Genomic DNA, 10,209 nt, shown 5'->3' with positions numbered 1-10,209 from the left:
GCAGTTCCTTGATCGTGCGATTATCGATTCGGTCAATCCCCGGAGACTTTTTTGTTTGCAGCATTTTGATTATAGCTTGTACTTCCCCTAGCGTGACTGGAGGGAAGCAGAGTTCACCTTGGGCCACAGGTAGCGATACTTGCATCTCGACATGGCTCTTGTCAGAGGGCAGCGTGGTGATCATTGGCCTAAACCTTTGTTCAAGGTGCTGCGCAAAGGCTTCGGCTTTTTCTTCGGTGGTCTTGCACCACTGGGAAGTCCCAGCTCCCTCAGTGTGCTTCCTCACTGGTAAATTAGGTGCGGGCTGCCTTTTGATGTTCCCCGTTAGCCGCCATAACTTTTGCATACTGTATCTATCCCTTGCATCGATAGATTCCAGCAACTCATCAAGTCTTCTCGCCTTGGCATGCTTGATTTCCCGGCTAATGTTGTTGGCTAATCTGTTGTGTGCTTGCCTAGCAGCCGGGTTGTGGTATGCCTGTATGTGGCGTTTAATCAGCCTCTTGGCCTCAATCATTTGTTGAATGCGCCTGTTGATTGTGTAGTTATATTTTGGTTGCCCTCGGTAAGGCTGGTGAGTTAGGTTTGTTGCAAATTTCGCTGCAGAGTGGATATTATTTTCCAGTATGTCTACCGCATCGTCAATATCTTCGCCACAGTGAAGCTCAGTGTTCAAATTGATGTGCATGTTTAGCCACAATTGAAATTTGGGTATGCTCGCATTTGCTGGAAGAAGATGACACTTGGGTTCGCCTTCTGCTGGCTTACTCAGTAGTTCAATCAGCAGCGGCAGGTGATCCGATCCTAAGTCATTGGATGTGCTTATTTTTAGCAGACCATACTGCACACCTTTATATACTGCGAAGTCAATGGCTGTCGGGGACTGCCGCGCATTATTTGGAAAGCGCGTTGACGAGCCAGTTGCCAGAATGTCAAGGTTTTGCTGCTGCACACTTTCAAGGAGTATATTACCCCTGCGATTTGATCTGCTGTTGCCCCACCAATAACTTCTGGCATTCCAGTCACCAGCAGCAATAAATTTAGCACCAAGCTGTCTAAATACGTAGTTGAAGTCTTGAACCAGCCAATGTTCCCGCGGGGGGCAGTATATGGCCGCAACATTAATGACTGAGCCATTTAGCAGTGTAATTGCAACTGGCGCACACTGAATTTTCTCCAGGGTTGTCGGCATGAGCGCTATGTGTTGGATTGTGCGCTTTACTAGGATGGCTGCACCTCCACGGCGGTTGTTAGATGGGTGGTTTGCCAGGTAAGTGTGGTATCCCCTTATATCAATAGTTTCTGCATCCCGTAGGTAGCTTTCAGCTATTAACATTATGTCGATTTCGTTTTGCAGCATAAATAACTCCATCTCTTCCAGTTTATTGTGTAGTCCTGCTGCATTCCAGGCTACAATTTTAAGGGCGTTGGTGTTGAGTCTGGCATATATGTTATGCCCATTTCTCTCTGAGGAGGAAGTGATGGAGTTGGCGTCGTGGCTAGACATTTTGGTTACCATTGACGCGCTCCATGGTAGACATGAGAGTGCTTACGGTAGCCATCATACTCGTCATTAGATCAACTAATCTGTCAATTTTACTTTCCAGGTTGCTGTTATTGGCAGGGGCAATTGCGCTCCTTTGTTGTTCAACCATTATGTTGATCAGCTGATCAAGTTTTCGGCTGAGGTCATCTCGCGGGTATGCAGTTCGCGGTGAGCTGCGGCTGCGGCTCCTGTGTTGCTGGCGCGCTTCTGCAGGATGTGCTATCACTTGCCGAGTTTCTCGCTCCTGATAATTTTGTTTACCGTTCGACACAAGGGAACAAACGCAATGTCGGTCTGGATTCCAGAGCCCAGCTCCATGCCTGGTTGACAGACAGAGAAGTGGGGACTGGGATCCAGACTGTTTTTTTTTTTTATTCATTTAATACCTAGAGTACTTACAATGAATTAAGTGACATGTTATATACAATTCAAGTGAAGTTTCCCAGCCTTGGCATGGGGATTGCTGTCAAATTAATTATTTGAGGATTGGGAAAATCCCCAATTGTCTGGAAGCTACCCAGTCTGATAGCCGTTGCATCTGGATGAGCTGGAGCCGCCAGCGTGACCACCGTTGATCCTGCCGCCAGATGCCATTGGTGTGGGTGCTTGAGAGACGTAGCATCAAGGCCTTTTTCCATTGTATGGGATGTCGCAGTCTGAATTTCTGTAAGTAGGCAACCCTTTGGCAACGAGTTGTATGAAGCCATCTGATTGGTTCGTTAGCGTAACGCAATCTTTGCTTTATCTGCCTTTCAGCCAGTCGCAATTGGATGAGTTGCCGTGTCCTGCAAGTAGTCCTAGTCTTAGGCCCTCGCTGTGGTACAAGTACATAGAGGTTGGCTGCCATCATGAACAGTGTAGCAAGTGTGCACATGGTGTTGCACACTGCTTCTTGATCCGCACTGGTGGCCACGTCCCGCTGCGTCTGTGGATTTGGATGCGAGCTTGGTGTCTCTGGACTGGGAGGAATGAGAGCTCCTGGCCTTGTAGTGGTAGCGAGAGTTGAGCACAGCTGTATATGAGACGGGCTGTTTCGTCTATCCTGGAGGTAGTTGGGCTGCACCACTGTTTGACTTAGCAGTTCTTGTATGTCAAATACAAGGTAGTCTCTGAGACTGGGTGGTCGTGGGAGCGGACGTGGCTGCCCATGAGAAGGTAGCTGGCCCTGCTGTGACCGCTGCTGCTGTGCTAGGCGACCCAGAGGTAGGTGCTTCCGAAGCATTTCAGCGTATCTTCTTCTGACACCTAGGTGACGTTGTTTTTTTTTTTTTTACAATATATATCTGCCTGTTGCGATGATATATATAAGATTTTTTGTTTACCGTTCGACACAAGGGAACAAACGCAATGTCGGTCTGGATTCCAGAGCCCAGCTCCATGCCTGGTTGACAGACAGAGAAGTGGGGACTGGGATCCAGACTGTTTTTTTTTTTTATTCATTTAATACCTAGAGTACTTACAATGAATTAAGTGACATGTTATATACAATTCAAGTGAAGTTTCCCAGCCTTGGCATGGGGATTGCTGTCAAATTAATTATTTGAGGATTGGGAAAATCCCCAATTGTCTGGAAGCTACCCAGTCTGATAGCCGTTGCATCTGGATGAGCTGGAGCCGCCAGCGTGACCACCGTTGATCCTGCCGCCAGATGCCATTGGTGTGGGTGCTTGAGAGACGTAGCATCAAGGCCTTTTTCCATTGTATGGGATGTCGCAGTCTGAATTTCTGTAAGTAGGCAACCCTTTGGCAACGAGTTGTATGAAGCCATCTGATTGGTTCGTTAGCGTAACGCAATCTTTGCTTTATCTGCCTTTCAGCCAGTCGCAATTGGATGAGTTGCCGTGTCCTGCAAGTAGTCCTAGTCTTAGGCCCTCGCTGTGGTACAAGTACATAGAGGTTGGCTGCCATCATGAACAGTGTAGCAAGTGTGCACATGGTGTTGCACACTGCTTCTTGATCCGCACTGGTGGCCACGTCCCGCTGCGTCTGTGGATTTGGATGCGAGCTTGGTGTCTCTGGACTGGGAGGAATGAGAGCTCCTGGCCTTGTAGTGGTAGCGAGAGTTGAGCACAGCTGTATATGAGACGGGCTGTTTCGTCTATCCTGGAGGTAGTTGGGCTGCACCACTGTTTGACTTAGCAGTTCTTGTATGTCAAATACAAGGTAGTCTCTGAGACTGGGTGGTCGTGGGAGCGGACGTGGCTGCCCATGAGAAGGTAGCTGGCCCTGCTGTGACCGCTGCTGCTGTGCTAGGCGACCCAGAGGTAGGTGCTTCCGAAGCATTTCAGCGTATCTTCTTCTGACACCTAGGTGACGTTGTGGGAGTCTTGCTTTAAGGGCAATATTTTTGGCTTCATCGTTGCTGTGGTTGCTGAGCCGAGCCCAGTACCTGGAGCAAGCATCCTGATACATTTTTTCCACCGGCACGACCTTCAGATCAGTGTGGATGCTTTGGTTTCGCACGTACCAAGGTGCTCCAGCAATGGTTCGCAATATCTTGTTTTGCGCAACTTGAATCCGTTCAAATTGGCCTTCGCCTAGAAGTGATCCCCAGACCGGAAGTGCGAACTGCCATATTGGGGCTATGAGCTGCTTGTAGAGTGATACTTTGCATTTTAATGGTAGCTTGCTCCTTTCTGATATTAGCCAGTGCAGCTTTTTGGCCCTGTCTCTAACCCTGGCGACAATGGTGGTGACGTGGCTGCTCAAAAGAAGCTTTTTATCGACTTGCACTCCCAGGTATGAAATCCTTTCTTCTGTGGTGAGCCGTTGATCCAAAATTCTTGGGGAAAGAATTGGCATCTGCAAGCTTCTCCAAGTGTGCATTATGTGCTTGGTTTTGGTAATGTTGATGCTAATGCTCCACTTTTGTGTCCATGTTGTAATGGTGGCAAGGAACAGATCCAAATTGGCAATGGCATCTTCTTGCAAGTTTGCCGATGACAAGATGGCCGTGTCATCGGCATAAGTTGCCAGCATCAGTTTGCCGTGTCGTAGCGGTGCAGGTAGGGGCATGTCGGATGTGTATAGGGTGTACAGTACAGGCCCTAAAACACTACCCTGCGGAACGCCGGCGCAGATTTCTTTTAGGCTGGAATGCGTACCTCCACAGCAGTCCACAATGAATGTGCGTTCGCTTAGATAGCTATTCATAACTCGGTAGAGGACTTCCGGCAATAGCTGTTTGAGCTTGAATCGCAGTCCGTCATGCCAGACACGATCAAACGCCTCCTGTATGTCCATATAGACCGCAGAGCAGTATTTATTGTCCTCGTACGCTTCTAGTATAAACTGCGTAACTCGACCCAATTGTTGTTCAGCAGCATGCTCACGTCTGAAACCGAATTGGTGGCTCGGAATTGCATTGATGATGTTGTCCAATTGGAACATCCGGCGCAGCAGCAGTCGCTCAAAGATTTTTGAAAAGCCAGCGAGCAAGCTTATTGGCCTGTATGATCCAAGCTGATCAGAGGGCTTGCCTGGCTTTTGGATCATTGTTATTTTGGCACATTTCCACTTGCAAGGAAAGTGTCCAAAGCGTAGGATACCGTTAAAAATAAGCACTAGGTACAGTACAGCTGACTGTGGCAGTTCCTTGATCGTGCGATTATCGATTCGGTCAATCCCCGGAGACTTTTTTGTTTGCAGCATTTTGATTATAGCTTGTACTTCCCCTAGCGTGACTGGAGGGAAGCAGAGTTCACCTTGGGCCACAGGTAGCGATACTTGCATCTCGACATGGCTCTTGTCAGAGGGCAGCGTGGTGATCATTGGCCTAAACCTTTGTTCAAGGTGCTGCGCAAAGGCTTCGGCTTTTTCTTCGGTGGTCTTGCACCACTGGGAAGTCCCAGCTCCCTCAGTGTGCTTCCTCACTGGTAAATTAGGTGCGGGCTGCCTTTTGATGTTCCCCGTTAGCCGCCATAACTTTTGCATACTGTATCTATCCCTTGCATCGATAGATTCCAGCAACTCATCAAGTCTTCTCGCCTTGGCATGCTTGATTTCCCGGCTAATGTTGTTGGCTAATCTGTTGTGTGCTTGCCTAGCAGCCGGGTTGTGGTATGCCTGTATGTGGCGTTTAATCAGCCTCTTGGCCTCAATCATTTGTTGAATGCGCCTGTTTTTTTTTTTAGTTGTTCGTCTGTAGTCCGACCGGGCGCCGTCCGCAAACACGTCCGCTCGCCTCGACCGCCACAGAGAGATTTTTATTGTTGCTCATTTCTACATATTGGTTTTGCAAACAGAAATTTTAGAACATTTTTTGGGAGCACTTAAAAATATGCAACGTTCTCCAGTTTGCAAGGTGGAGAGGGACATGACAAGAGATACATTTAACATTTAATCTCGACTGACCTACATTTAAACATAAACATAACATAACAGACTCTGTTCGATTAGCATTTTGTCGTAGGTCAGTTAGCTGGGGGAAATTTCTGCACGATCAGCTGGCAATGCTGTCGTGTGAATGGCAAGAATACATAATATTCAATTGGGCACGCTAAAGACATGTAAGTGGAAAATTATTTTAAATTTAACAATTTTGTGGCTAAGTATAACTAATAAATTAATTTATTTTGTATCGCACCGCCTTACGATGCGCTGGCCGTCTGCCTCTGGCCTTCCGGTGGACAATTGGCTTCCACCGGCTACCTGGCCGACTTAATGTCGCATAAATTTGCAATTTGCATTGTGTGATGGCTGCCGCTACATCTGCTGGAGTTTGCATCGCTTTGGATGGGCATAACTTTAGCTGCTGGAGCGGATGACTGGCAATGGACAACGCTAACCACACACCCAGGATGCATGGATAGCGGATCGCCGTATTTTCACGCCTGTTTATGCCCGAAGGCTGAGTGATATGCAGCCTGCGCTGCATCATTTTTGCACGTACGGGTGGCGCTGTGTCTGGCCACTCGGCGTCGAGTGGATGACGTTTCGCTGGCTTCCATTTGTGCTGAGCAGGCCGCTGACGCATTCGCTGGTCCAGTTGTGCAGGTAAGTTGGTGCGTGGAATTTTTTGTAATTTGCATTTTTTTAAGTTTTTGTATTGCTTACAGGTACGGCGTATGCTGGGCTGGATAGATGGCCTCTGGGTAGCCATCCTTCGCCTGCATCTTCGTCGCCGCTCCAATTTGGCAGTTTGCGCCATTTTCAGCTGGATTTGGTGGCATTTATTTGCCGTAGTGACCACCGTCGTGCGGTGCATGTTATGCAGCTGAATGTCCGGCTGGGCATTCTGCTCAATTTGGAGTCGCTGCGTCTGGCCAAGGGAGGCCGTTTTGACAACATTGTCCCATTGCTGGAGAAGCTGCTGCCCCTTAAGGACTGGATGCTCAATAAGAGGCTGCTTTTTCGTGCCAATGGAGTCCAGCGAGGACGCCGTCGGCTGATGCTGTTGTGCCTGCCTGTACTCAGGTACAGTTTGTGCAATTTGCAGCTCGTGTATGTGCTCGTAGGTGGGCGTGGCGGCTGTCGTCGGCTGCTGTTGCGCGTTCGGCTGCTCTCGCAGGACAGGCTGCAGATTTGGCAGGCGTTGCTGGTGACCATAGGGGGCATCGGAGGATCCTGTTAGCCATCGCTGCTGTGCTTGCTGCCCCAAAAGGACAGGCTGCGGATTTAGCGGGCGTTGCAGGTGCCCAGAGGAGGGCATGGTGGCTATCAACGGCTGTTGCTGCCTGCTCAGCTGTCCCCATGGCACAGACTGAGGATTTTGCAACTGCTGCTGGTGATCACAGGAGGCACTGGTGGCTTCAATTGACCAGCGCTGCTGTGCTTGCTGCCCCCATAGGAGAATCTGCGGATTTTGCGGATGCTGCTGGTGCCCAGAGGAGGGCATGTTGGCTCCATTTGACCAGCGCTGCAAGTTCTGCTGCCCCCATAGGAGAGGCTGCGTATTTTGCGGCTGCTGCTGGTGCCCAGAGGAGGGCATGGTGGCTCCATTTGGCCAGCGCTGCAAGTTCTGCTGCCCCCATAGGAGAGGCTGCGTATTTTGCGGCTGCTGCTGGTGCCCAGAGGAGGGCATGGTGGCTCCATTTGGCCAGCGCTGCAAGTTCTGCTGCCCCCATAGGAGAGGCTGCGGATTTTGCGGATGCTGCTGGTGCCCAGAGGAGGGCATGGTGGCTCCATTTGACCAGCGCTGCAAGTTCTGCTGCCCCCATAGGAGAGGCTGCGTATTTTGCGGGTGCTGCTGGTGCCCAGAGGAGGGCATGGTGGCTCCATTTGACCAGCGCTGCAAGTTCTGCTGCCCCCATAGGAGAGGCTGCGTATTTTGCGGCTGCTGCTGGTGACCAAAGGAGGGCATGGCGGATGCTATCGGCTGCTGCTTCGCCGAATGGAGTTGTTGGTGATGTGGATGCCCTTCAGGCCGCTGAATAGGCCAATATTGGGTAAGTGGATTCTGAAATGTTTTCAAATTTGAATTAGAGTTTCTGTCCGTGGTCGAGTCCGAATTTGTCAGTTTGTATTGTTCTGTCCGACAGTGTTCGCTATCAGTTAGTGGTCGTTTAGCTTCGTCATTGTTGCCTAGTTGCATCATACCCTGCAACAGGTTCTCTAGCAATAGTATTTCATGCGGGTCCGTATTATCTACGTCCCGTACAAGTTTTTTCTCTAAGACGTTAAAGATATGTTCGACTAGTGGGTCAGCTGGCTGCATGTCAATTACTAGGTCATCAGTCAGTAGATTTTGTTGCAAATTGTGCATGAGTGTCTGTTGTGTAGTTGATAGTTGAACTTTGTTATCTTTCGGTGTCCATTCTAAGTTGGACACCTGAGTAGACTGCCTATTAGTTTTGGGCACGCTGTATTTATTTTTACTACGCGCTATAGGTGCGCGTAGCAGCGTGTGCCCTCTATATTGTTTGACATATGATTTGCCTTTTTGGCTACGGCTGAGTGGGGGAGTGGCATGTTGATTATGATTAAATAAATCATTTAAAAATTCGATTGCATCCTCAGAGTTGAAATCAAATTCGAACTCCAAGGCTGCTTGCATATCATTATATATATGATTGTTTATTTCGTCGATTGATTCTGTATATTCTAGATAGCGTTTTTTATTGTTCGCCTTATTGGTGGGCTGGCCGATAGCCAGTTGTTGATCGTTGGCATAATTGCCGATGTTTGCAAAATTAAACGCAGGTAGCCGATTACCTTGTTTTAAGGGATAGATTGCGGCTATGTCTGTTTCTAAATTAGTGACTGTTTGTATGTTCCGAGAGTTTTTCATGTACCCCCTCACTCGCTGGCCGTTTATCATTGTGTCTCTTTTTTTTTTAATCATTTCGAGTATCATTGGCGTCTGAGGAGCTACTAGCAGTTAATCTAGCTAGCGTCCTAGTGGCTGTTCCGGGCAATTTAGTTGCAGGATATGCATTAGTATTATTTTTGGCCACTATTTTCAAAAGTAGTTCAACTACTTGATCCAATTTCATGGTCATTTGCATAATTGCAGCCATGTTGCTATTTAAAGCATCAATGGCTGCATTATCGACAGGCTCTTGGCTTTCTTTTTGTTGCCGTTGCTTGTTTTTCTGTTGCTTTTGCTGCTGCTGCTGTTGTTGATACCTGGCGCCTGTTGTGTTTGAAGCATTCGCTGCTCCTGATTGTTTTTTCTGGCGCTCTTCCTCTTGTTCCATCTGAAGCTTCTTCTGGAACTTGAGTAGGTGTTGCATGGCCGGATTATGCACCCGACCAGTATTGACTCGCCCGCTGGTCACCTGACTATAAGTCATAGTCGAGTTGGCAATGTTGCTTTGCATCTTCTGGTTCTTCTGCTGCTGATGTTGTTGTCGGTCCTGCTTGGACACCACGTTTAGCGTTCCATGTTGACGCTTATTGACTGATGGCTGCTGTTGCTCGTGCTGGATGGGCATGACTCGTGCCCGGTTTGCTGATAGCTTAGCTCGCTCATCTTTAAAAGCTTTGCAGCCTTTATTTTTTTTTTTAGTTGTTCGTCTGTAGTCCGACCGGGCGCCGTCCGCAAACACGTCCGCTCGCCTCGACCGCCACAGAGAGATTTTTATTGTTGCTCATTTCTACATATTGGTTTTGCAAACAGAAATTTTAGAACATTTTTTGGGAGCACTTAAAAATATGCAACGTTCTCCAGTTTGCAAGGTGGAGAGGGACATGACAAGAGATACATTTAACATTTAATCTCGACTGACCTACATTTAAACATAAACATAACATAACAGACTCTGTTCGATTAGCATTTTGTCGTAGGTCAGTTAGCTGGGGGAAATTTCTGCACGATCAGCTGGCAATGCTGTCGTGTGAATGGCAAGAATACATAATATTCAATTGGGCACGCTAAAGACATGTAAGTGGAAAATTATTTTAAATTTAACAATTTTGTGGCTAAGTATAACTAATAAATTAATTTATTTTGTATCGCACCGCCTTACGATGCGCTGGCCGTCTGCCTCTGGCCTTCCGGTGGACAATTGGCTTCCACCGGCTACCTGGCCGACTTAATGTCGCATAAATTTGCAATTTGCATTGTGTGATGGCTGCCGCTACATCTGCTGGAGTTTGCATCGCTTTGGATGGGCATAACTTTAGCTGCTGGAGCGGATGACTGGCAATGGACAACGCTAACCACACACCCAGGATGCATGGATAGCGGATCGCCGTATTTTCACGCCTGTTTATGCCCGAAG

At 48.2% G+C, this 10,209-nt stretch overlaps 1 protein-coding gene across 2 annotated transcripts; it reads left to right on the top strand.

Annotated features, from left to right (window-relative positions):
- The first annotated feature begins 284 nt into the window (after nucleotides 1-284).
- On the top strand, nucleotides 285-1,789 carry LOC115768413. Of its 2 annotated transcripts, XM_030712983.1 has the most exons (3): nucleotides 285-1,270; nucleotides 1,358-1,554; nucleotides 1,608-1,789. In XM_030712983.1, exons 1-3 carry the CDS (start codon nucleotides 1,191-1,193, stop codon nucleotides 1,661-1,663), a joined length of 333 nt encoding a protein of 110 aa, XP_030568843.1. In that variant the 5' UTR covers nucleotides 285-1,190; the 3' UTR covers nucleotides 1,664-1,789. The 2 variants fall into 2 exon arrangements, 1 of the variants encoding a protein (XP_030568843.1); XR_004018539.1 differs by having other exon boundaries at nucleotides 1,382-1,789.
- The last annotated feature ends 8,420 nt before the right edge of the window (nucleotides 1,790-10,209 follow it).

Source organism: Drosophila novamexicana, unplaced genomic scaffold (assembly GCF_003285875.2).
Source record: "Drosophila novamexicana strain 15010-1031.04,08,12 unplaced genomic scaffold, DnovRS2.1 tig00001768-arrow-arrow-pilon, whole genome shotgun sequence".
Lineage (NCBI taxonomy): Eukaryota > Metazoa > Arthropoda > Insecta > Diptera > Drosophilidae > Drosophila > Drosophila novamexicana.
Note: the sequence above shows the minus strand (reverse complement) of the source record. Positions and strands in the feature narration are given on the sequence as shown.

Bases quoted from the DNA above. Each gene is read 5' to 3' on its own strand.
- LOC115768413 (XM_030712983.1), top strand. From the start codon at position 1,191: ATGAGCGCTATGTGTTGGATTGTGCGCTTTACTAGGATGGCTGCACCT. The intron at 1,271-1,357 runs GTAAGTGTGGTA...TTCGTTTTGCAG, and splicing joins TTAGATGGGTGGTTTGCCAG to CATAAATAACTCCATCTCTT. The intron at 1,555-1,607 runs GTAGCCATCATA...TTTACTTTCCAG, and splicing joins TAGACATGAGAGTGCTTACG to GTTGCTGTTATTGGCAGGGG.